General features: G+C 44.7%; 2 protein-coding genes across 3 annotated transcripts in view; one reads left to right on the top strand and one right to left on the bottom strand.

Annotated features, from left to right (window-relative positions):
• Positions 1-17,277, top strand: part of LOC106588592 (cleavage and polyadenylation specificity factor subunit 1) — a 22,510-nt gene extending 5,233 nt beyond the window's left edge. The window contains exons 12-35 of the mRNA XM_014177742.3: positions 414-566; positions 1,250-1,301; positions 3,029-3,123; positions 3,233-3,307; positions 3,506-3,586; positions 4,078-4,323; positions 5,482-5,623; positions 5,779-5,957; positions 7,271-7,413; positions 7,610-7,802; positions 8,090-8,296; positions 8,415-8,504; positions 10,073-10,228; positions 11,684-12,044; positions 12,171-12,255; positions 12,398-12,539; positions 12,748-12,900; positions 13,187-13,363; positions 14,599-14,665; positions 14,771-14,818; positions 15,014-15,169; positions 15,384-15,513; positions 15,690-15,828; positions 15,994-17,277. Coding sequence (XP_014033217.2) covers positions 414-566; positions 1,250-1,301; positions 3,029-3,123; positions 3,233-3,307; positions 3,506-3,586; positions 4,078-4,323; positions 5,482-5,623; positions 5,779-5,957; positions 7,271-7,413; positions 7,610-7,802; positions 8,090-8,296; positions 8,415-8,504; positions 10,073-10,228; positions 11,684-12,044; positions 12,171-12,255; positions 12,398-12,539; positions 12,748-12,900; positions 13,187-13,363; positions 14,599-14,665; positions 14,771-14,818; positions 15,014-15,169; positions 15,384-15,513; positions 15,690-15,828; positions 15,994-16,041 — 3,318 coding nt within the window. The 3' untranslated portion in view covers positions 16,042-17,277. The remainder of the gene's footprint in view (positions 1-413; positions 567-1,249; positions 1,302-3,028; positions 3,124-3,232; positions 3,308-3,505; positions 3,587-4,077; positions 4,324-5,481; positions 5,624-5,778; positions 5,958-7,270; positions 7,414-7,609; positions 7,803-8,089; positions 8,297-8,414; positions 8,505-10,072; positions 10,229-11,683; positions 12,045-12,170; positions 12,256-12,397; positions 12,540-12,747; positions 12,901-13,186; positions 13,364-14,598; positions 14,666-14,770; positions 14,819-15,013; positions 15,170-15,383; positions 15,514-15,689; positions 15,829-15,993) is intronic.
• Positions 17,274-26,572, bottom strand: LOC106588594 (putative aarF domain-containing protein kinase 5). 2 transcript variants are annotated; one of them, XM_014177749.3, is made up of 15 exons: positions 26,458-26,572; positions 24,839-24,918; positions 24,510-24,659; positions 24,325-24,400; positions 23,862-24,062; positions 21,194-21,334; positions 20,907-21,020; positions 20,623-20,754; positions 20,299-20,382; positions 20,134-20,215; positions 19,857-19,935; positions 19,635-19,726; positions 19,241-19,493; positions 18,670-18,786; positions 17,274-17,712 (listed from the first exon to the last, which is right to left on the bottom strand). In XM_014177749.3, the coding sequence occupies exons 1-15, from the start codon at positions 26,458-26,460 to the stop codon at positions 17,610-17,612; spliced, it is 1,707 nt and encodes a 568-aa protein (XP_014033224.1). In that variant the 5' UTR covers positions 26,461-26,572; the 3' UTR covers positions 17,274-17,609. The 2 variants fall into 2 exon arrangements, with proteins under 2 accessions (XP_014033224.1, XP_014033223.1); XM_014177748.3 differs by having other exon boundaries at positions 26,375-26,562.

Genomic DNA, 26,572 nt, shown 5'->3' with positions numbered 1-26,572 from the left:
AAGTCTTATGGACGGATGCCGTTCCAGACGCATTGCACACACGCACACACACACACACACACACACACACACACACACACACACACACACACACACACACACACACACAGAGAGATAATATGTGCTGACAGCAGCCCTTGCTTGACAGTTTACTGCATAATGCGCAAACTCATGTACAGAGGGAGGGGAGAGAAAGGGAGGGGAGAGAAAAAGGGAAGCGAGGGGGAAGAGAGCGCATTAGAGTTTTTGGCAAAGAAGGGCTGGTGTACACACACATCCACTTAGTGTTGGAGAGAGCAGTGCAGTGATATTCACAGTCTGCTGCCAGCCGTTGACTAAGAGAGAACTGGTCATGGAGCTGTGGAAGCATAGAGCTTCTCCTCCCCTTCACCCCTGTCCCTCGTCCCCTCCAGATGATGACCATGGAGCCTGGGTATCTGTTCCTGGGGTCCCGGCTGGGAAACAGCCTCTTGCTGAAATACACAGAGAAGTACCAGGAGAATCCAGAGAAACCACCAGCGGAGGAGGACAAAGAGAAGGAAGAGGAGACCGATGAGGAGAAGCAGGTGAGTTGATTTGGATTTGAGTTTCATATGCAGATATTCTCCTCTGTCTGGTCCTTGTGGCATATTGCTGTGTGTGATTCTGTCAAAAATGTAAAGATTCCATAGATTAGTTGAGGCATAATTGGTCAGATTGAGCTTCAAAATGTAGCCAGTTGTAAATGGATGTTGACGTCGCCAAAAGAGGATTCATTTTGTGGTTTCAAAAACAAGTAGCAGTCGTTGTCCTTGAATAGCTTCCGTGCTCGTGTTCCACCTATAAACACATTTTTAGCACTTCAGCTGGTGTTGTGACTGTTCTTTGACTAGCAGATGTGGAAATATGACACATATGTGATGATGTCGCATGTTATAGTTCACCCCTGATTTTTATTTTTTATTGTCACATACACCAGATAGGTGCAGTGAAATGTGGTGTTTTACAGGGTCAACCATAGTAGTAAAGCGCCCTTGGAGCAAATTAGGGTTAAGTGCCTTGCTCAAGAGCACATGGACAGGTTCTTTACCTTGTCGGCTCGGGTATTGGAACTAGTGTCTTTTCTGTTGCTGGCCCAACGCTCTTACCGCCAGGCTACCTGCTGCCCGTCGTCCATTTTGTAAATAGAAATGCTAAATGAATTGCTGATACACATTCCTATGTGTGTATTCTGATATAAATTGCATAATGACCTTGATGATAATTCCAGGAGGAACCTCCTAGTAAAAAGAAGAGGGGTGATTCCTCTACCAAGTTGACAGGTATTTGGACAGTTGGTGTATTACAATGTCTTGGTTGTGTCTTGCATATTACCCTTCTTTACATACAGTGCCAAAAGGAAAGTATTCACACCCCTTGACTTTTTCCACATTTTGTTAGGTTACAGACTTATTCTAAAATTGATGAAATACTTTTCCCCCCTCATCAATCTACACACAATGCCCCATAATGACAAAGCAAAAACAGGTTTTTAGACATTTTTGCTAATTTATAAAAAATAAATTACTGAAGTATCACATTTACATAAGTATTCAGACTCTTTACTTTGAAGCAGTGATAACAGCCTCGAGTCTGTGTATGACGCTACAAGCTTGGCACACTGTATTTGGGGAGTTTCTCCCATTCTTCTCTGCAGATCCTCTCAAGTTCTCAGGTTGGATGGGAGCGTCCCTGCACAGCTATTTTCAGGTCTCTCCAGAGATGTTCGATCGGGTTCAAGTCCAGGCTCTGGCTGGGCCACTAATGGACATTCAAAGACTTGTCTCGAAGGCAATCGTGCGTTGTCTTGGCTATGTGCTTAGGGTTGTTGTCCTGTTGGAAGGTGAACATTCGCCCCAGTCTGAGGTCCTGAGCGCTCTGGAGCAGGTTTTCATCAAGGATCTCTCTGTACTTTGCTCCGTACATCTTTGCCTCGATCCTGACTAGTCTCCCAGTCCCTGCCGCTGAAAAAAATCCCCACAGTATGACGCTGCCACCACCATGCTTCACCACAGGGGTGGTGCCAGGTTTCCTCTAGATGTGACACTTGGCATTCAGGCCAAATAGTTCAATCTTGGTTTCATCAGAACAGATACTCTTGTTTCTCATGGTCTGAGAGTCTTTAGGTGCCTTTTGGCAAACAAGCTGGCTGTCATGTGCCTTTTACTGAGGAGTGGCTTCAGTCTGGCCGCTCTGCCATAAAGGCCTGATTGGTGGAGTGCTGCATAGATGGTTGTCCTTCTGGAAGGTTCTCCCATCTCCACAGAGGAACTCTGGAGCTCTGTCATAGTGACCATCGGGTTCTTTCTCCCCCAATTGCTCAGTTTGGCCGGGGGGCCAGCTCTTGGAAGAGTCTTGGTGGTTGCAAACTTCTTCCATTGAAGAGTGATAAAGGCCAATATGTTTTTGGGAGACATTCAATGCTGCCTACATTTTTTTTTTTTTGTACCCTCCCCCAGATCTGTGCCTAGACATAATCCTGTCTCAGAACTCTACGGACAATTCCTTCGACCTCATGGCTTGGTTTTTGCTCTGACATGCACTGTCAACTGTGGAACTTTATCTAGACAGGAGTGAGCCTTTCCAAATCATGTACAATCAATTGAATTTACCACAGGGGGACTCCAAGTTGTAGAAACATCTCAAGGATGATCAATGGAAACGGGATGTACCTGAGATCAATTTCGAGTCTCATAGCAAAGGGTCTGAATACTTATGCAAATAAGGTAATTTTTTATTTTAATTGTTTTATACATTTGCTAACATTTCTAAAACCTGTTTTCGCTTTGTCATTTTGGGGATATTGTGTGTAGACTGCTGAAGATGTAACTTTTTTTATTTAATACGTTTTAGAATAAGGCTATAATGTAACAAAATGTGGAAAAGGTCAAGGGCTCTGAATACTTTCCGAATGCACTGAATGTATGGAACTAACTAAGGTGATAAGGTCATCTATAATAATCTTCTTATATTTATGAACGACGTGTTTCCTCCCATGTCCCGTATCCAGCTGGTAAGAACCAACTGCCTGATGAGGTGGATGAAATTGAGGTGTACGGGAGCGAGGCGGCGTCTGGCACACAGTTGGCCACTTACTCCTTTGAGGTAGGACCCCTTGTTACCCCAGTTGAAGCTTCATCAGTTCATTATTCCTATTACTCTAGTCTTGGTTATTGCAGTCTTTACAATATGGTTTTGGTATGTTTGCTTCCAGGTGTGTGACAGCATACTGAACATCGGACCTTGTGCTGGTGCGTCCATGGGGGAGCCAGCCTTCCTCTCTGAAGAGGTACTTAAACACTTTCTTTCATTCCAGATCACCCTCGCAAAAGAGGTTTCTAACCTTTTTAAGAGTCTTTCCGGTCCTGTGTTCTATTTGTGAAAGAGCTGATCAATATCTAATTCCTCTACCAAGGTATTTTCTCAAGCTGTTGCTATGCAAACAGTAAAACACATTAAGCACTGTCTGGTATTTCTGTGTCCACAGTTCCAGACCAACCCAGAACCTGACCTGGAGATAGTGGTGTGTTCTGGCTTTGGGAAGAATGGAGGTCTGTCTGTGCTTCAGGTAAATACTCTACTCAGCCTGGTTAATACTCTACTCAGTCTAGTTAATACTCTACTCAGCCTGTCTTTTGTATTTCTGTGCAAATGCATGCTTGTGGATGCACTGTTCTAAGACCTGTGGTGGCGAGGTCTGTCTACCTCAGGTTCAGTGACGGTGCTACAGAGAATAACCACTCTGGGTTTACCAGGGCTGCTGCCTCAGAGATCCATGGAGCAGCTTATAAACCACCCAGACACACTTATACATGCATTCATGGAAAGAACATTGTGAAGACTGATAAAAAGACCAATGTGAAGAGCTTATATTTTCAGTGTCAGCTTTGAGTGGATGATTCAGTTATTCCCTCTTGCCATAGTTCTGTGGTTATTGATGACTGTTTTGTGTGGCCCCTTGTCCTCCCAGAGGAGCATCAGTCCCCAGGTGGTCACTTACTCCTAGGGGTCATTGTTCTGTTATTGATCATTGATCGTTTTTGTCCTGGCCCCTCCCAGAGAAGCATCCGACCCCAGGTGGTCACCACCTTTGAGCTGCCAGGTTGCCATGACATGTGGACTGTCATCTCCAATGAGGTCAAGGAGAAAGTCAAGGAGAAAGTCAAAGATAAAGACAAGCCCCCTGCAGCTGAGGGAGAAGGTGAGACCCCTGAGGAAGAAGAGGAGAAGACGGAGCCTGCGCCAGTGGAGGATGATAAGAAAAAACATGGCTTCCTGATTCTCAGCAGAGAGGACTCCACCATGGTACACCCACACCTCCCACCACATCTCTACGCAGTACAGTACACACTGCACCCCTAGACACACTCCGCTCTACGCAGTACAGTACACACTGCACCCCTAGACACACTCCGCTCTACGCAGTACAGTACACATTGCACCCCTAGACACACTCCGCTCTACGCAGTACAGTACACACTGCACCCCTAGACACACTCCGCTCTACGCAGTACAGTACACACTGCACCCCTAGACACACTCCGCTCTACGCAGTACAGTACACACTGCACCCCTAGACACACTCCGCTCTACGCAGTACAGTACACACTGCACCCCTAGACACACTCCGCTCTACGCAGTACAGTACACATTGCACCCCTAGACACACTCCGCTCTACGCAGTACAGTACACACTGCACCCCTAGACACACTCCGCTCTACGCAGTACAGTACACACTGCACCCCTAGACACACTCCGCTCTACGCAGTACAGTACACACTGCACCCCTAGACACACTCCGCTCTACGCAGTACAGTACACACTGCACCCCTAGACACACTCCGCTCTACGCAGTACAGTACACACTGCACCCCTAGACACACTCCGCTCTACGCAGTACAGTACACACTGCACCCCTAGACACACTCTGCTCTACACAGTACAGTACACACTGCACCCCTAGACACACTCCGCTCTACACAGTGCAGTACACACTGCACCCCTAGACACACTCCGCTCTACACAGTGCAGTACACACTGCACCCCTAGACACACTCCGCTCTACACAGTACAGTACACACTGCACCCCTAGACACACTCCGCTCTACACAGTACAGTACACACTGCACCCCTAGACACACTCCGCTCTACACAGTACAGTACACACTGCACCCCTAGACACACTCCGCTCTACACAGTACAGTACACACTGCACCCCTAGACACACTCCGCTCTACACAGTACAGTACACACTGCACCCCTAGACACACTCCGCTCTACACAGTACAGTACACACTGCACCCCTAGACACACTCCGCTCTACACAGCAGTCTGACAGGGAGCTTTTCCCTCTCCTACAATGCTCCAGTACGTTTAGATTGAGTCTGTAATGTTGATTGAGTTAAGGGTAATGATTGAGGCCAATTGAAGGTAACTGGAACCCCTCCTGTGTGGTTCTCTAGATCCTGCAGACGGGCCAGGAGATCATGGAGCTGGACACCAGTGGTTTTGCCACCCAGGGGCCCACTGTGTTCGCTGGGAACATCGGAGACAACAAATACATCATCCAGGTCTCGCCCATGGGCATACGGCTACTGGAAGGAGGTAGCGAGATCTGTCCGTCTTTCAATAAAATAAGAAAATAATCCATGATCCTCTGTGTCCCTACCCGTCACTCATCCTCTCTTTCACTGACTGTCAAACACTTTGTGACAACTAAAGGGGCTTTAGAAGTCATTTTGATTTGATGTTCCTTCCAGTGACCCAGCTGCACTTCATCCCGGTGGACCTGGGTTCTCCCATAGTGCAGTGCTCCGTAGCGGACCCCTATGTGGTCATCATGACGGCCGACGGAGTGGTCACCATGTTCGTCCTGAAGACCGACTCCTACATGGGCAAGACCCACCGCCTGGCCCTGCAGAAACCACAGATAGCTGCGGTGAGTCACTGATACGACACGACATAACAACACATTACACTACAGCCTGGCCCTGCAGAAACCACATAGCTGCTGTGAGTCACTGATACGACACTACATAACAACACATTACACTACAGCCTGGCCCTGCAGAAACCACATAGCTGCTGTGAGTCACTGATACGACACTACATAACAACACATTACACTACAGCCTGGCCCTGCAGAAACCACATAGCTGCTGTGAGTCACTGATACGACACTACATAACAACACATTACACTACAGCCTGGCCCTGCAGAAACCACAGATAGCTGCTGTGAGTCACTGATACGACACTACATAACAACACATTACACTACAGCCTGGCCCTGCAGAAACCACAGATAGCTGCTGTGAGTCACTGATACGACACTACATAACAACACATTACACTACAGCCTGGCCCTGCAGAAACCACAGATAGCTGCTGTGAGTCACTGATACGACACTACATAACAACACATTACACTACAGCCTGGCCCTGCAGAAACCACATAGCTGCTGTGAGTCACTGATACAACACTACATAACAACACATTACACTACAGCCTGGCCCTGCAGAAACCACATAGCTGCTGTGAGTCACTGATACGACACTACATAACAACACATTACACTACAGCCTGGCCCTGCAGAAACCACAGATAGCTGCTGTGAGTCACTGATACGACACTACATAACAACACATTACACTACAGCCTGGCCCTGCAGAAACCACATAGCTGCTGTGAGTCACTGATACGACACTACATAACAACACATTACACTACAGCCTGGCCCTGCAGAAACCACATAGCTGCTGTGAGTCACTGATACGACACTACATAACAACACATTACACTACAGCCTGGCCCTGCAGAAACCACATAGCTGCTGTGAGTCACTGATACGACACTACATAACAACACATTACACTACAGCCTGGCCCTGCAGAAACCACATAGCTGCTGTGAGTCACTGATACGACACTACATAACAACACATTACACTACAGCCTGGCCCTGCAGAAACCACATAGCTGCTGTGAGTCACTGATACGACACTACATAACAACACATTACACTACAGCCTGGCCCTGCAGAAACCACAGATAGCTGCTGTGAGTCACTGATACGACACTACATAACAACACATTACACTACAGCCTGGCCCTGCAGAAACCACATAGCTGCTGTGAGTCTTGGTCATATCCTGCACTGCACAACTAAGCCAGGCAGTATTACAACACAACCCGATGGATGAATGAGTGAAAAAATAGGATTGTCGGACCGGTGACCCTCTCTCCCCTACAGCAACCCCGTGTGATCACGCTGTGTGCCTTCCGTGACGTCAGCGGGATGTTCACCACAGAGAACAAGCAGACCTGTCACACTGAGGATCAAGACAGCATGTTCAAGAGCCAATCAGAGACCGAGACCATTCTACAGGACCTCAGGTAAGAGGCAATCATATAGGACCTCAGGTAGGATGTTTTTGAATAAAGTATATTGTTTTAAACTGAAGAATGAGAGCAATACCATCATTCCCCATGAACCCTTTTTTTTAATTTGGGGGAGTGTTTCGTAGTCAGTGAAGGCACTGTCTCACCTCAGAGTTTAGCAGTAAACCTCTCTCCCATGTCTCCTCTTTAGTAACACAGTGGATGATGAGGAGGAGATGTTGTATGGAGACTGTAACCCAGCAGGCATCACCCCCACCAAAGACGAGTCCCACCCCGGCTACCGCCTCTCCTCTGGGGCCCTGGGTGGGGGGTCCGAGGGGAGGTTGGGACGAGCTGAACCCACACACTGGTGCATGATGGTCCGCGAGAACGGTGTCATGGAGGTCAGGATCAATGTCTACTTTATCAGCATCATATTAACAATAGCTGTATTGTATTGCACATTGTATTGTAATCATTTAGTTTACATAATTACACATAATTTACACATTTGTTAACTGTGGTAAAAGCCAACATTTATACTATGGTGCTGTTTAGAGGTTGGATAAAAGCCTGGGAACAGAAATTCACAGGAACTCCGTGGCCATAGTAATGAGTGACACCACAACCGACAGGGGAACTTTTTCTACGCAACAGAGCTATAGTAAAGCAACTTCCTCCTGTTCTCTAGATCTACCAGCTACCTGACTGGAGACTGGTGTTCCTGGTCAAGAACTTCCCTGTTGGCCAGAGAGTGTTGGTTGACAGCTCCGCCGGCCAATCAGCAGCCCAGGGGGAGGGGAAAAAGGAGGAAGTGACACGACAGGGGGAGATCCCATTGGTCAAAGAGGTGGCCCTGGTGTCGCTCGGCAACAACCACTGCAGACCCTACCTGCTGGTGAGTTTTCAGTACAGGTATTAAAGTAGAATGATTGAACACCGGAATATGTAGCATTGATTCAAATTTTGGAAATTGCTTTAGATATATCTGGCTGTATGTTCCGTTTCTTTCCCAGGTCCATGTTGAACAGGAGCTTCTGATATATGAAGCGTTCCCATATGACCAGCAGCAGGCTCAGAGCAACCTGAAGGTCCGCTTCAAGAAGGTAAGAAGAGCAAGGCCATTGGACAAGCCAAGTCAACAACTTTTAGGAATAAGCTTAACCTCTATGGGCTATGTGGGACGCAAGCGTCCCACCCCTGGTACACCCTATCAACAACAGGTGAAATATCAAGAGTGCCAAATTTGAAAACAATTAAATGTCATAATTCAAATTTCTCAAACATACAACTATCTTACACCCTTTGAAAGATAAACATCTCCTTAATCTAACCACGTTGTCCGATTTCAAAAAGGCTTTACGGCAAAAGCATAAAGTTAGATTATGTTAGGAGAGTACATTGACAATAGCTGTGTGTAATGTTTTGTCAATTCAAAGACAGGCGTCACCAAAAGCAGAAAACCAGCTAAAATGATGCACTAACCTTTGACAATCTCCATCAGATGACACTCCTAGGACATTATGTTAGACAATACATGCATTTTTTGTTCTATCAAGTTCATATTTATATCCAAAAACAGCGTTTTACTATGGCGTTGATGTTGAGGAAATCGTTTCCCTCCAATAACCGCCAGTCAAGCAGCACGAGAAATTAAATAATTACTATTCGAAAACATTGGTAAAATATTATATTGTCATTCAAAGAATTATAGATTTACATCTCTTGAACGCAACCGGATTGCCAGATTTAAAAATAACCTTACTGGGAAATCACACTTTGCAATAATCTGAGCACTGCGCCCAGAAAAATACGCTTTGCGATACAGACTAACCGCCATGTTGGAGAGATCTAAAATCGAAAATACTATGGAAATAATCCATTACCTTTGATTCTCTTCATCAGATGTCACTTCCAGGAATCCCAGGTCCATAACAAATGTAGTTTTGTTAAAAAAAGCTCATAATTTATGTCCAAAAAGCTCTGTGTTAGCACATGATCTATGCCAGCCGGACTTGTCTTCATAAACGAGGGGGAAAAAAATATTTACGTTCGTTCAAACATGTCAAACGTTGTATAGCATAAATCATTAGTGCCTTTTTTAACCAGAACATGAATAATATTCAAGGCGGACGATTGCATTCTCTTTTAAAACGTTTTGGAACGAGAGTACCCAACATGAACTCGCGCGCCAGAGTCTAATCGGCCACCACCGTTCCAAGGCTCTTGTTCGTTCAGTTCCCACAGTATAAGACTCAAAACACTTTCTAAAGACTGGTGACATCTAGTGGAAGCCATAGGAAGTGCTCAACAATTAATAAGCCCCTGTGTGTTTCAATGGCATAGGCTTAAAGGTAATTCAACACATCAGGTATCCACTTCCTGTCAGAATTTGTCTCAGGGTTTTGACTGCCATATGAGTTCTGTTATACTTACAGACACCATTCAAACAGTTTTAGAAAATTCAAGAGTGTTTTCTATCCAAACCTGAACAATAATATTCATATTCTAGCTTCTGAGTTGGTGTAGGAGGCAGTTAAAAATGGGCACATATTTTTTTCAAAATTCTCAATACTGCCCCCTAGCCCCAATTAATCTGTGTCTGGGAAACCAGTCCTAAAACTCCCATTCAACACTGATGATGTATGTCTTCTGTTGTCCTGTCTCGTCTCAGATGCCCCACAACATCAACTTCCGGGAGAAGAAGTCGAAGGTGAAGAAAGATAAGAAGGCGGAGGGTCAGGCTGGTCTCAGCGAGGAGGGGCCAACGGTGGTCAAAGGTCGCGTGGCCAGGTTCAGATACTTTGAGGATATCTCAGGCTACTCTGGGGTAAGACGTTATTTTCCTACGAGACTATATATACACAGTGCATTCGGAAAGTATTCAGACCCCTACCCTTTTCCCACATTTTTGTTGCGTTACAGCCTTATTTTGAAATGAATTAAATGTTTTCCTCATACATCTACACACACTACCTAATAAAAACAAAACAAGAACAGGTTTTTAGAAATGTTTGCAAATGTTTAAAACACTTAAAACAGATACCTTATTTACGTCAGTATTCAGATCCCTTACTATGAGATTCGAAATTGAGCTCAGGTGCATCCTGTTTCCATTTCTACAACTTGATTGGAGTTCACCTGTGTAAAATTCAGTTTGACATGATTTGGAAAGGCACACACCTGTCTATATAAGGTTGACAGTGCATGTCAGAGCAAAAACCAATCCATGAGGTTGAAGGAATTGTCCGTAGAGCTCCGAGACAGGATTGTGTCGAGGCACAGATCTGAGGAAGTGTACCAAAAAGTTTCTGCAGCATTGAAGGTCCCCAAGAACACAGTGGCTTCCATCATTCTTAAATGGAAGAAGTATGGAACCACCGAGACTCTTCCTAGAGCTGGCCGCCCAGCTAAACTGAGCTATCGGAGGAGAAGGGCCTTGGTCAGAGAAGTGACCAAGAACCCGATGGTCACTCTGACAGAGCTCCAGAGTTCGTCTGTGGAGATGGGAACTTTCCAGATGTTTTTCAGCGGCATGGACTGGGAGACTAGTCAGGATCGTGGCAAAGATGAACGGAGCGAAGTACAGAGAGATTCTTGATGAAAACCTGGTCCAGAGCACTTAGGACCTCAGACTCGGGTGACAGTTCACCTTCCAACAGGAGAACGACCCTAAGCACACAGCCAAGACAATGCAGGAGTGGCTTCAGGACAAGTCTCAATGTCCTTGAGTGGCCCAGCCAAAGCCCTGACTTGAACCCGATCGAACATCTCTGGAGACCTGAAAATAGCTGTGCAGGGACGCTCCTCATCCAACCTGACAGAGCTTGAGAGGATCTGCAGAGAAGAATGGAAGGAACTTCCCAAATACAGGTGTGCCAAGCTTGTAGCGTCATATACAAGATGACTCAAGGCTGTAATTGCTGCCAAAGGTGCTTCAACAAAGTACTGAGGGTCTGAATACTTATGTAAATGCGATATTTACTTTTCTTATTTTTTATAATTTTGCAAAAATGTTTAAACCTGTTTTTGATTTTTCATTATGGGGTATTGTGTGTATATTGATGAGGGGGGGGGCTATTTAATCCATTTTAGAATAAGGCTGTAACATAAAAGTCTGAATACTTTCCGAATGCACTGTACATCATGGGTAACAAGGGGTACACTTTTGGATACTCAGGTTCCCTGCAAGATAAATGTTGGAGAGGTACTGCTGTGCACACAGACTTTATATCTACTGTAGTTCTGTGTGTTCTCATGTGTCGTTTTCTGGTTTGGGTGTCAGGTGTTCATCTGTGGCCCCTCCCCTCACTGGATGCTGGTGACATCACGGGGGGCGATGAGGCTCCACCCCATGACGATCGACGGACCAATCGAGTCCTTCTCCCCCTTCCACAACATCAACTGCCCTAAAGGTTTCCTCTACTTCAACAAGCAGGGCGAGCTGAGGATCAGTGTTCTACCCACGTACCTGTCGTATGACGCCCCCTGGCCAGTCAGGAAGATTCCTCTGAGGTGCACCGTTCACTATGTGTCCTACCATGTAGAGTCCAAGGTGTATGCAGTGTGCACCAGCGTGAAGGACCCCTGCACTCGCATCCCCAGAATGACCGGAGAGGAGAAGGAGTTTGAGACCATAGACAGAGGTGGGACCAGTATATGCATCAGTCTGTCTCCATGCCGTGCGTTTCACTTTCTCATTGGTTTATTTCTTCGTTCCTTTATTCATTCCTCCACCATTTTAAAATTCCTTGGTGCTGTGTTCTCCTCAGACGAACGCTACATTCCTCCTCAGCAGGAGAATTTCTCCATTCAGCTCATATCTCCTGTCAGCTGGGAGGCCATCCCTAACACACGGTAACAACTGTAGCTATCTGGAGCATAGCCTCTAACATGAGGCATATTCATTATAGATCTGAAGCATATTTTATATTTAAGCATCTACGCCACAGCAGTTGGGTGTCTGTTGTGACCTCCCTCCCTATGTGATATTGGTCAGGATTGACCTGGAGGAGTGGGAACATGTGACGTGTATGAAGACTGTGGCGTTGAGGAGTCAGGAGACGGTGTCTGGGCTGAAGGGATATATAGCTGCCGGGACTTGTCTCATGCAGGGGGAGGAGGTCACCTGTAGGGGCCGGGTGAGTCACCAACACCACTCTGACTACTGACTAGAGCCAGGAATACCTCCAGGCCCAAGTTTTATGCTCTAAGTTATAGTCTAAAGCAGGGGTCCAGAGTTTTTCCTAGTTGGGTCAGGTGGTCAGGACCGACTGGTAGACGATGCCATTTGAAATCACGATGTTGATTTGAGTGTTGACTTATTTCTCTCTCTAATGTTGTGTCCAGATTCTGATCCTGGATGTGATTGAGGTGGTCCCGGAACCGGGTCAGCCCCTGACGAAGAACAAATTCAAGGTTCTGTATGAGAAGGAGCAGAAGGGACCGGTCACAGCTCTGTGTCACTGCAGCGGATACTTGGTCTCTGCCATCGGACAGAAGGTGACAGACCCATCTCTGGTTATACCACTACAGATGTCTGTCTAGATGCATTTCCCACCCACCTCTCAATATAATTCTGTTCCGATTTACATTGTATTTATTGTGTGGCCAACATGTTGCAGTTTAATGTATTTTTGATATTATTGAATTAGCCATTATTTTAAGAACTGTTCAGAAAGCCCTTTTTTAAGGAGCACAAGTACAGTATGTCAACCATCTTTCCCGTAATCCTGAGACAAAGTCCTGGTTGTGCTCACCGTGTCTGTCTATTCCTCTCTCTGTCTAGATCTTTCTGTGGAGTCTGAAGGACAATGACCTGACAGGCATGGCCTTCATCGACACCCAGCTTTACATCCACCAGATGTTTAGCATCAAGAACTTTATCCTGGCAGCTGACGTCATGAAGAGCATCTCTCTGCTCAGATACCAGCCTGAGAGTAAGACGTTGTCGCTAATTAGCAGGGTAAGACGGTAAGACGGCAAGGCTACAGAACTACTTTAGTAGTAACACAGGGAAAGCGTCAACTTCAAAGTACTGTGTTCAAGTAACACCTGATTTAGTCTCTTCTGATTTGTCATTCTCTGAGGGGTTTTGTTCCATGTTAGTTTGTTGTTTATGGATTTAACTGTACATCCCAGATGAGTGTTTCTGTTCATGAATGAAAGTACTATGTTTTTTTTTCTTGTGTTCCCATGTGGGATCCCAGGGTTTCTTGTGTTGAGTTTATCTTCTAGAGAGCAGTGCTGTGCTGGAGGGGATGTTTAAATGATCAGGGTCGTTCATGTTCGTTCTTCATGCCAGTGTTTGAGTCTCTTCTCTTAATACAGGGTTCCCCAATCAACATTTAGTTTTTCCCCAAAAAAGGGCTTTATTGAAGACAGAAATATTCCTCAGCACCCCCCCCCCCTGACGATCCCGCAGGTGAAGAAACCGGATGTGGAGGTCATGACCTGGTGTGGTTACACGTGGTCTGCGGTTGTGAGACCGGTTGGACGTAGTGCCAGATCTTTAAAACGACATTGGAGGCAGTTTATGGTAGAGAAATTAACATAAAATTATCTGGCAACAGCTCTGGTGGACGCTCCCTCAAAATTTGAGACATCTGTGGCGTTGTGTGACACAACTGTACATTTTAGAGTGGCCTTTTTTCCCCCAGCACAATGATTATGCTGTTTAATCAGCTTTGTGTTATGCCACACCTGTCAGGTGGCTGGATTATCTTGGAAAATGAGAAATGCTCACTAACAGGGATGTGAAGAAATTTGTGCACAGAATTTGAGAGAAATTTGCTTTTTGTGCGAATGGAACATTTCTGGGGTCTTTTATTTTAGCTCATGAAAAATGGGACCAACACTTTTTACATGTTTTATATTTTTGTTCAGTGTGTGTGTGTGAATATAATTTTAGTTCTTGTACATAAGACTGTAAAATCACCAGGAAATTAGCTCAGTTTTATTTTGGGAAATGTATTCCCACATGTAAATAGAGAGGCATATGTGATCGTATCCCAATGTAATCAAGGTTTGAAATAGTGTTTTTGTCATACTATATCTGTTTGGGATTCTAGCGGTCAATTTGTAGTGTACAACTTATGTTCTGGCCCTCCGACCTTCCACTCAAGGAAAAGTCAGCCCGCGTCTGAATGTAAATTGGGGAGCTCTGTCTTAATGGTTTTGCTTTGGTGTTTGGTTCCCCAGGACGCCAAGCCTCTGGAGGTCTACAGCGTAGAGTTTATGGTGGATAACAACCAGCTGGGATTCCTGGGTAAGGTTATATAACTTTGGTAGCTAATCAGGAGAACGCTCTACCAGGCTAGAGCCTATGTATGTCTAGTCCTCACAAAATAAACCTGTTTTCTCTACGTTTCAGTGTCAGACCGAGACCAGAATCTGTCGGTGTACATGTATCTGCCTGAAGGTGAGTTATAACGTAAACATGGTAATACTTCTTTTCAAGCATGAAGAATATCGAATACTCAGGTTAACCACAAATGTTGTAATACTTATCCCACAAACACCTGAATATCAAATAAAGACAGAGGTCATGTGTGATGACAAACTGCAGTTCCACCATATCATGATCACTGAAGTGTTACTTTGCGCCCTGCTGAAGCTAAGGAGAGTTTCGGAGGCATGCGTCTGCTGAGGAGGGCGGACTTCAACGTGGGAGCTCATGTCAACGCCTTCTGGAGGATGCCCTGTCGAGGGGCACTGGACACAGCCACCAAGAAGACCCTGGCCTGGGACAACAAACACATCACATGGTTTGGTAGGACACGACTTTGACTTTGTGATTTGTATCGACAGATACAGGGTAGGAGTAGGTAATGTGAATAAAGAGTTGTGATATCTTCCTTCAGTATATGCGATCAAATTCTCCTCTTGGTATGTTGCTCTCAGAAGGATCAACATGGTGTTGTTAGTAGCTACAAAGAGGATTTCCAGGTGCTTCAGCAGTAACTAATCCTCTTCCCTCCCTCCAGCAACTCTGGATGGAGGCCTCGGGCTGCTGCTGCCCATGCAGGAGAAGACCTACCGCAGATTGCTGATGTTGCAAAACGCTCTTACCACAATGCTGCCACACCACGCAGGATTAAACCCCAAGGCATTCAGGTAACTTGCCATACAGTCACTGAACTTTTTTGGGTTGGTTATCAGTATTTTCCCCATAAATCTTAAGTTGGCAACACTTAAATACTTTTTAGGCTTTGAGGCAACATTAAGTGGCTTTTTAGAAATTTGACACTTTGGGTAAAGACTAATGCCGTTTTTGGATCTCGTTCCACCAGGATGTTGCATGCTGACCGGCGGCAGCTCCAGAACGCGGTGCGGAACATTCTGGATGGAGAGCTGCTCAACAAGTACCTGTACCTCAGCACCATGGAGCGTAGTGAGTTGGCCAAGAAGATTGGCACCACCTCTGATATAGTGAGTATTATTATTAGTCCCTTCTTTGGCCTAGTTCTCTGACAAAACTAGCTCTGCAAGCCGATGCATCTTAATAATGTAGCTAAATCCAATCTATAGTCCATATCAACTTGGAGCAAATAACTGTTGAGATATTTGAATAAAGTATCCCTCTGTCCATTTTAGGTCTTGGATGATCTTCTTGAAGTTGACAGGGTGACTGCTCATTTCTGAGAGCAGCATCCTTGACCACGCCCCCTCAGCATGAGAGACCCAGGGTCTTCCCCCATTTTTTATATTAAATGAAAAGGAGGCTTTTTGGTATCTATTTTCTGTACGTAAACGTCAATTTTGTTTAATCATGTTTCTTATGAATATTTTTTTCAACAAAATATGATAAATTCGGGATTGTATGGGTCTTTATAAAATGTTCTAATCATTTTGGCATTCTAGGCTCAAGAATTTCAGATCCGCACATGTAACTCACAAATCTGTCATGGACATCATTTACACAAGTGCCAAAGAAATCCAAGGGGAGGTGGGGCACTTTATTTAGTTGACAAACTCTTACCTTTTATATTTATGAGAGTCATTTATTCAGCAGCGTAAGCTTTTGTTTTCGCAGTTGGAGCATTTTATACATTAGATTGAGCGACGCACCCAATATTTCCTTAAAATGAACATTAATGACTTTCACTGCAGGTATGCAGTTTAGTCATATGTGCTATTATCCACGTAATGCAACATAAGGTTAACCCTCCTGCTGTGTTCTGGTCAAATTGGACCCATTTACAAGTTCCATGACTTTGTCCACACAAAATACATTGATTTTCATTAAATTTGGGGTGTTAACTTTTGTACACCTGTGGTGTTCCCGGTCAAAAATGACCGGTCCTAAAATGGAGTTTATGCACATGCCCATTCATCAGATGGACACTCTTCCAGACCCCCGCATGTGTTTGAGCACTCACCTGCTTGGCTTCCACAGGAACCATACCTGTTGGCCTTCTCATAATCGCAACATTGTTTCAATAATATATAGACCTTTTCTCACAGTTCTGGTATATGACACTTTTGAGGCCTTGCTCACACTTCATTGTGGCAGCACAATGACCAAATTATATGGTGAGGACAGTCAGTCCTTGTTAAAAAGCACTTTCATCCAAGTATGTTATAATCCATACATGCTTTTTTTTACTCAAATGAGCTCAGTTCAATGAAGCCTACAGGCCATAAATAGCAAATAGAAGCTTAACTTGTTAGATTTTATAATGGTGTGGTCATTTTGGACCGGGAACACAACAGAAGGGTTAAAATGCCTGAATGTGCTCAGTGCCTAAACATCAGTCAATGAAGGAGCAATCAGATATGAATCGTAACTGGTCACAGCAGGAATCTTACCTCAAAGGAATCACTTTCAGGCTGTTTACCTCCACATACTGCCGTGAAATAAAGGTCAAATAAAATAAATGGCTCTGTGTTTTAATAAAATAGCATTAATGTCAGTTCACATATTCCTTGGCAGCACTGAGACAGTGCTCCTCAATGCCATGACTTGGTGAGTCCTTGGCTTGGAGCTGTGTTTACTGCTTTTTCTGTCCTGACTGATTAAGACAATTGTACATCATCATAAATCTGCAGATTTGGTATGTACTGTAAATGTGGGAAATGCATAGCACCATTTTGGAAGCACATCTATCCATTTGCCAACTATCATGTCCTGTCAAACGGGTTGCATTTCTTGAGCTTTAAACAGGAGTCACTAGTATCAGGTATGCAGCTGAGGTATGGGTTGTAGGCCTCTACTTCAGGTATTGGTAAACTTCCTCGTCCAGCGATATGAGGTTAAAGTAAGACAACAAAGACAGCAGGGATCGTGTCAGACTCATCATCGCCATCTCAGACCTGGGAAGATACAATGATTTGAAGTTAACGGTAAGGAATGTAGGCAATTTGTAGGAACTAAAAATGCCAACTTGTATGTATTCTGGGGAATGTTTGTAGCAAGACCTACCCAGCCAGGTCTACTGCTATATACTGGCCAGTTAATTTAGGTACACCACCTCCTTCCCAGAAATGGTTAGCGCCTACAGACACAGTCATGTGGCCATGGCTTGGTATAATGCAGGCATCCAGTTACTGTTTGAACATTAGAACGGGCAACACAAATGCTACAGCGTGGTTTGATCGTTGGTTCCAGTATCTTCTGAAACTGCAGGGCTTTGCACGCATGAGTTTCCAACAGATGGGCCACAAAACGGGCAAATAATGGCGCAGTACAACAGTGGCGTGCAGAACGGCACCTCGGAACACACAAATCGTTGGTCCTTGTAAAGGACAGGTTATTGCAGCAGACTCCCACATCGGGTTTGACTCCTATCAGCTAAAAACAAGCGGCGAATCCATGTTGCGTTATGGTAACGGCAGTAAGCAGCATGACTCAATAGCCTGGTGTTAACATTCCCTACACCACCACCAACAGCCTGTACCGTTAAGTCCCTTGAAACCAATTATGTAATGTTTCCATACCCCCAATGAATACAGGGTGATCTGGAGGCCGGTACGGTGGGAGGGTCTGACCTGCTACTAGATGGGTGTACCATATCGGGCGACTCCCAAGTTTACTTCCATATGGTTATCAGTATTTTCGCATAAAGGTGTTTCCACTGCCATTTCATCGACAAAGATCCCACCACGTCGAACGAACAAATGATCTGTCGTTATTTATAAAAATTACACCGAAGCGTCCAACTCCAATCACAGCTGTCGTAATTTATTTTATATACTGTATGACTTTACTTGCATAAAAGTGTGGATGGAAACGTGGTTACTGAGTGTATAGTGTTGAGGATAATTCATTACCTTAGGGCACACTCGAACTTGAGGCTCTCCCAGGTGGCCCGCACCCATCGCAACACCCTGAACCTGGGAAGAACTCCCGGCCTTTCTGCCTGGAGTCGCCCCCAGCATTGCACAGCGCTGGAGACAGGACAACAGGTTAGTAAGCATCTACAACTGCTGCCATGTGAAACACTCGTCTGTTCACCTCTTAGCCATGACACAGTATCTGTCTACAGGAGCTCCCAGTGTGATGATGATGATGATGCTACTAACCTCTTAGCCATGACACAGTATCTGTCTACAGGAGCTCCCAGTGTGATGATGATGCTGCTACTAACCTCTTAGCCATGACACAGTATCTGTCTACAGGAGCTCCCAGTGTGATGATGATGCTGCTACTAACCTCTTAGCCATGACACAGTATCTGTCTACAGGAGCTCCCAGTGTGATGATGATGCTGCTACTAACCTCTTAGCCATGACACAGTATCTGTCTACAGGAGCTCCCAGTGTGATGATGCTGCTACTAACCTCTTAGCCATGACACAGTATCTGTCTACAGGAGCTCCCAGTGTGATGATGCTGTTACTAACCTCTTAGCCATGACACAGTATCTGTCTACAGGAGCTCCCAGTGTGATGTTGATGCTGCGGACCGTGTTGATGTTCCTGAACACCAGCAGCATGGGGCGTGGCATGGACTTGAGCACGACCATGATGTTGTCAAAGTGATTGACAGCCATGTCCCTCATATAGGTTGTCTCTTCACGACTCAGGATGTTGGACAGGCCCAATTCCCGCATGTTGATTGGCCGTTGCAGCAGCATCTCAGAGAAGATGAAGTAGTCTGATAGGACACATGATATTTTATGCAGGTCTTTGTTGTGAGACTGGATTTGTTCAAGGCATATGACTTCTGTTTAAATGAATCAATCAGTTTGAATTAAAATTGAACTTTATTAAGCCTAAATGACAGTTGTCCTCTCACCTTTGACCCCCAGGCTGTTGGAGTACCTCTTCATGGCAGCATCGTCTCTCAAGACTATGGACCTCCACAGTTTACACAGAGCTACCCTGTCACTACAGGGTCAAAGGTTAGAGTTGAACCATTAAAATATACAGATTACGTTGCAGGATCTAAAATGTATCCACACTACTGTGAGTTGCTTTGGATAAAAGTGTCTGCTAAATGGCATATTATAAACCTTACATTTCACTGAGGTATTCATACAGGCCGTGATCCAACAGTACTAGCTCTGCCTTCTTGTCTGGACCTCTTCTCACAAGCACTGTGACATGGTACAGAACATGCATTCAAGGTCACCAAGTCATTTTAAGAAAATATTGTTGTACTGTAGTTATTTATTATCAACGTGACCCATTTCTAAGAAAAGTATCTTGTAAACTGCACTGGTACAAGTTACACAAATCAATAAATAAGCATGTAAAGAGTTCAGTAGAAACTGTCAACATGCCCCCTGACCTACCATTGCCAGGGTGAGGGTCAGCGTGGATGAAGCCAGTGTAAAATATCTGCTCTGCAAACGTTCGGATCAGCTTGTCAGCAGTCTGAAAAGCCAGAGAGAACTGTTTATACATTCATCGGAGTACTAATGATCATAGACAAAGGTTGTGTCACAACAGGCACTTACATCTCTCAAGCTAAGTCCTTGTCTTTTGATTTCTTCCAAATTGTTGATTTTGCAGCCTTCACAGAACTCTGCAGTCAACACTCTCTAAAGGAAAATGGTTTGTTTATTACAGTACAATAATACAAAAGTGGTCAAGAAGGTATCAAAGGCTGCGTTTAGACAGGCAGCCCAATACTGATATTTTTTCACAAATTGGTCTTTTGACCAATCAGATTAGCTCAGAAAAAGATCTGATGTGATTGGTCAAAAGATACAAAAAAAATTGGGCTGCCTGTTTGAATGCAGCCATCGTGATTTTCAGCAGTGAATAGTTCGGTTTCTCACCTTGCTGGTTTGGTCCCAGTACACCTTTGGCACGACGACAAATTTGAAGTGTTTCAGTTCCTCTGCACATCTCTCAGAGTTCCTGGCCTCATTCTCAAAGTCCAGCTCCTGAGCTAATGTCCCCTTCAAGTCCTAAAATCATCAGAGAATGCCAACATTAGGTTAGTTTAGGGGACCATGTCTAGGGCTGTATCTAATCATGCTCTGCAGGTATTATCTGATAAATGTCCTATAAAATAAAACACAGTTTTTGACCAAGTTGGCAGACAAGTTTGAGCCCTTGCCTTGAGGACCCATCTGAAGCCGAAGCTGGGGTGCATAAACTTTATAACGTCCAGTAGGATCTCCAGAGTCCTGATGTCACCATCAAACCGATCCCTGAGGTCTATGTACTGCACCTGGAGAAGAGAGTGGTTACTATTCAGAATCAGGAGAGATACACCTAGCCTGGTTTAACCAAATTGTAGTTTGGTTTAACCAGGCGAGGTGACCCCTATTTATTAGTGTAAATCATTCACAGTATACTTTTAATTCTGTGGCTGAATGTGTAGTACAGTTAACCTGAACCCACTTTGACAGCAACAGGAGTCCCGTCCTGCAGCTCTGCCTTGTGGACCTGAGCCAGACTGGCTGCTGCGATGGGCTCATAGTCAAACTTCTTAAACATCTTGTCTGGAGTCGTATTGAAGTCTTCTATGAACAGAGCATCTACCTGGTAGAACCAGACAGATCATTTAATGGAAGAATGTTCCTCAACGCTTTTCATTATAAGATGGCTAGTTCTAGCCTCACATTATGAATGGTGAAGAGGCATTGAAAGCTGTGACAAAACTACAAGCATGGCTCTATCACTTTCACTACAGCCTCATCAAATCAAAATCAAACTGTGTCACATGCACGGAATACAACAGGTGCATACCTTACTTACAAGCCCTTAACCAACAGTGCAGTTCAAGAAAGAGTTAAGTAAAAAATAATAAGTAACAATGAGGCTATATACAGGGGGTACCATTACCAAGTAAATGTGTGGGGGTACGGGTTAGTCTAAGTCATTTGTACATGTAGGTAGGGGTGAAATGACTGCATAAATAAACAGTGAGTAGCAGCAGTGTAAATAACAAATGGAGGGTGGTGTCAATGTAAATTGTATGGATGGCCATTTGATTAATTGTTCAGCAGTCTTATGGCTTGAGTGGTAGAAGCTGTTAAGCTTTTTAGTCCTAGAATTGGCGCTCCGGTACCGCTTGCCGTGTGGTTGCAGAGAGAACACAGTCTATGACTTGGGTGACTGGAGTCTGACAGTTATTGGGGCTTTCCTCTGACACCGCCTGGTATATTAGGTGTTGCAATCTACTGCAAAGAGCCTGCAGAGTTCTGTATTACTATCCAAGTCTGTACCCAAACAATTCGAGCTTCTACTTCTAAAAATGCACCTTTCCAGAAACAAGTCTCACTGTTGCTGCTTGCTATAGACCTCCCTCTGCCCCCAGCTGTGCCCTCGGTACCATATGTGAATTGATTGCCCCCCATCTATCCTCTGAGCTTGTGCTACTAGATGACCTAAACTGGGACATGCTTAACACCCCGGCCATCCTACAATCTAAGCTTGATGCCCTCAATCTCACACAAATGATCAATGAACCTACCAGGGACAACCCCAAATCCGTAAACACGGGCACCCTCATAGATGTCATCCTAACTAACTCGCCCTCCAAATACACCTCTGCTGTTTTCAATCAAGATCTTAGCGATTACTGCCTCATTGCCTGCATCCGTAATGGGTCTGCGACCAAACGACCACCCCTCATCACTTTCAAACGCTCCCTAAAACACTTCTGCGAGCAGGCCTTTCTAATCGACCTGGCAGGGGTATCCTGGAATGACATTGACCTCATCCCGTCAGATGCCTGGCTATTCTTTAAAAGTGCCTTCTTCACCATCTTAAATAAGCACGCCCCACTCAATTTAGAACTAGGAATAGATATAGTCCTTGGTTCACTCCAGACCTGTCTGCCCTTGACCAGCACAAAAACATCCTGTGGCGTTCTGCATTAGCATCGAATAGCCCCTGTGATATACAACTGTTCAGGGAAGTTAGGAACAAATATACACAGGCAGTTTGAAAAAGCTAGCCTTAGCTTTTCTAACAGAAATTTGCATCCTGTAGTACTAACTCAAAAAAAGTTCTGGGACAGTGTAAAGTCCATGGAGAATAAGAACACCTCCTCCCAGCTGCCCACTGCTCTGAGGCTAGGAAACACTGTCACCACCGATAAATCCACTATAATTGAGAATTTCAATAAGCATTTTTCTACGGCTGGCCATGCTTTCCACCTGGCTACCCCGGTCCACAGCCCTGCACCCCCAACAGTAACTTGCCAAGCCTCCCCATTTCTCCTTCACCCAAATCCAGATAGCTAATGTTCTGAAAGAGCTGCAAAATCTGGACCCATACAAATCAGCCGGGCTAGACAATCTGGATCCTCTCTTTTTTAAATTATCTGCCGAAATTGTTGCATCCCCTATTACTAGCTTGTTCAACCTCTCTTTCGTATCGTCTGAGATTCCCAAAGATTGGAAAGCTGCCGCGGTCATCCCCCTTTTCAAAGGGGGTGACACTCTAGACCCAAACTGCTACAGACTTATCTATACTACCCTGTCTTTCTAAGGTCTTCGAAAGCCAAGTTAAACAGATTACCGACCATTTCGAATCCCACCATACCTTCTCCGCTATACAATCTGGTTGCAATCATCCCCATACTGTATTTATTTATCTTGCTCCTTTGCACCCCAGTATCTCTACTTGCACATCTACCATTCCAGTGTTTAATTGCTATATTGTAATTTCTTCGCCACCATGGCCTATTTATTGCCTTAACTTACCTCATTTGCACTCACTGTATATAGACTTTGTTTTCTTTTGTTCTACTGTATTATTGACTGTATGTTTTGTTTATTCCATGTGTAACTCTGTTGTTTGTGTCGATATTGCTACGCTTTATCTTGGCCAGGTCGCAGTTGCAAATGAGAACTTGTTCTCAACTAGCCTACCTGGTTAAATAAAGGTGAAAAAAATAAATAAAAATAAAAATAAATAAATAATTGGTCCTGGATGGCAGGAAGCTTAGTCCCAGTGATGTACTGGGCCGTACGCACTACCCTCTGTAGCGCCTTACGGTCGGATGCCGAGCATTAACTGTTCTTCAATGTTTGACAAGACAAAGTACTGCAGGTCTCACCTCCTTGTATGTCCTGTTGAGAGCCTTATCCTCCAGGACCTGCAGTGTCTTGACGTACTCAGGAGGCAGCAGGTGGTTGAAAGCACACAGGCCCTGTCCCAGTTTAACGTAGATCCCTCCGTTCTGCACCGCTCCCTCCACCATGCCGTCTGCTGCCCTCTGATGGCACAATGACATCCCTGCCACAAACGATGGGCTGCTCTGGCAAAACAGGGAGGGGAAGATGACGTGAGTGTCCTGACTGAACTACTGAGATCGTTGCAGACTCACGCCATTGCCCTGCTCAGACGTTGCATGCGTCAATGGTTTCATGCCACGTCTTCGACTGTGCTGTCAGGCACCAGATTGCTATAACATATGTGGTTAGCTGATAGGTATTTCACGTATTTAGGCGTTGTAATATCTGGAATGCTTCAGCGATGCCTGGGCAGAGGAACGCACCCAATATTTCTGTCAAACTTACCTTGTCCATGCCACGTAACATCACATTGGAGGTCCACCAATAATCTACTGAGATATAGAGTCCTACACATATAGACCTGTAGAGACAGAGAAAGACATGGTTTGAGTGTAACTCCAAGGAAATTATTCAAAACATTTGATCACCTACAAAAAGGATGGTGATATTATTGTTATGATGGGACCCACCTACAGAAGCGACCGACTCCCTTCACCAAGATCTTCATCTTCCGTCTCTCTCTAGGTTCCGCAAGGGCGTACTGGACTCCCACCACCACGGGAACACCCACCGCCACACCCAAAAACATCTTCCAGAACAACCCTTGACTCTTCCTTGGCCTGGCGGAAAGAAATGTGCACAGCACACACTGTGTTGCTGAAATGCCCATGTCTTCACCCATCTTGCAGTTGCTTTCTAGAAGGTTAGTATTTAAGTAACAGCATGTATAGTTGGGTGTACTTGTACATCAAGCTGACTCGCGCTATAGAAACAGGAGCCATTCTAGTTAGTTTAGTACCTTTGTGAGCTGAAGGACCTGTACAGTTGCAGCTGTGGACGGGGACATCTTCCCAGCAGGGCCAAATGACACAACCTTAACTACAAAAAGACAAACACCACCACCAATCAGTGTCACTTTGAAGCATCAACTTTAAACTAATCCACTGTTTTTGCCAGTTACAGTAGACTTGCTGAGAAATCCCATCCCTAGAAAACTGGAGAAAAACAAAACATCTGCATGTTACTAGGTTAAGTTGAACAACAACATGTAGACTGGTGGTGGGGACTGCATCAAGGTCACGCTCCATAGGCTAGAACACGCTGTTGTTTTCCTTAGCTGTCTCTCACAGGACAAACAGTTTCCAGACTAATAGATATAGGCTCTATGCCAGGGCCCTGACCACATGCGCGCACGCGCACACACACACACACACACACACACACACACACACACACACCCCAGGGCCGGTCCTGGCCGTTCTGCCGCCCTAGGCGAGACAAAAAAATAAATTGCTGCTGCCCCTTTTGTTCTGCTATGATCAGCTCGTAAAAAAAAAATAATAATAATAATAAATAACTAAATGTACAGATACAAACTTGAAACCACTGATCGTGACCATTTAGCCCATGGGATGAAACTCCTGGACAGCAGTTGTGAGTAGCCTGATTGTCCATTTTACTTTGACCTGTCCTGTTAGGATATGTCAACACTTTAAAACATTTTTTTGATTAGGCACCGTTTAGGTTAGGCTATTTGATCAGAGAAACCTGCATGATGTTAAAAGTTTGTCATACATTTTTTCCTGAACCCTTTAGGCTACGTACTCTTTCGACCATATGATATATCTGCTACATGAGTTATGTTAGATTTGTTTTTTTTTTAAAGGAATGTTGGTGGAGTGCTTCTTCTCTCCAACAGCACCCTGGAGAGGCACGCTGGGAATGGACAATATACATATTTTGCATCCCTGACTTTGATAAAGTGGGCACTTATCACAGGGCGGCATCAGCGCTCACCTAAAAATCTCATGTCACTGGTTGAGAAAAATTGACATTATTTTGGGGCATGCCCTCGTTAATCTGCCTCCATAGGCAGCCACGCAATCCTGCCTAATGAGAGCCACACACACACTTTCCTTGGCATTGAACAAAACACGTGACAACTTATAAATAATGGAGGGTAAACCACAATCTCAATATTAGGGGACATCACACGATGTCTTTTAGCGAGACTGTACATCGAGCTCTGATTTTAGTATGGCGGTTATACATTGCATCAGGGGACTTTAACGTTGTGTGGCCATGCTCATTTCCTGGGAGTCAGAGAGAGTAGTTCATGGAATGAGAACTCTTGCTAGTGTGATCTGTAAATAAACATGTATACTATGCAAAAATTAACATACAAAGCGAGTCATTACTTTTGTCATTTAAGCCATACATGCATAAACTGTTAAATGTCGATTTTGAATTTGCTGATGCTATATGCGGCTAGCTTTCTAGCTAGCCAGCCTAGCAGGCAAGGCAAAGAAGACATTTAACGAACAGTTCAACTCACTGCTTTGAAGGTCTCCCCTGCCATGTTCGACCTATACTGTGATCTCTTCTCACTAATATGTAGTTAAAAAAATGTGTAGTCACCATTCTAATGTCACCTCCCGTTTCAGATCATTCTTGATTTCCTGAACTGCCTACAAATGATTTGACTGGCAGAAGGTGCACGAAATTGATCACGTGACAAATGGTCCGACTCGAT

The sequence above is a fragment of the Salmo salar genome, chromosome 27, assembly GCF_965601325.2.
Source record: "Salmo salar chromosome 27, fSalSal1, whole genome shotgun sequence".
NCBI classification, from domain to species: Eukaryota; Metazoa; Chordata; class Actinopteri; order Salmoniformes; family Salmonidae; genus Salmo; species Salmo salar.
The sequence above is the reverse complement of the archived record's forward strand: the minus strand, read 5'-3'. Positions and strand labels throughout refer to the sequence as shown.

What these genes read in the sequence shown, in the direction of transcription:
- LOC106588594 (XM_014177748.3), bottom strand. Translation starts at nt 26,398, where the DNA reads ATGGCAGGGGAGACCTTCAAAGCA. An exon ending in GGAGTCGGTCGCTTCTGTAG is followed by an intron (nt 24,401 to 24,509) that starts GTGGGTCCCATC and finishes CTGTCTCTACAG; the next exon opens with GTCTATATGTGTAGGACTCT. An exon ending in GGACTCCTGTTGCTGTCAAA is followed by an intron (nt 21,021 to 21,193) that starts GTGGGTTCAGGT and finishes TCTCTTCTCCAG; the next exon opens with GTGCAGTACATAGACCTCAG.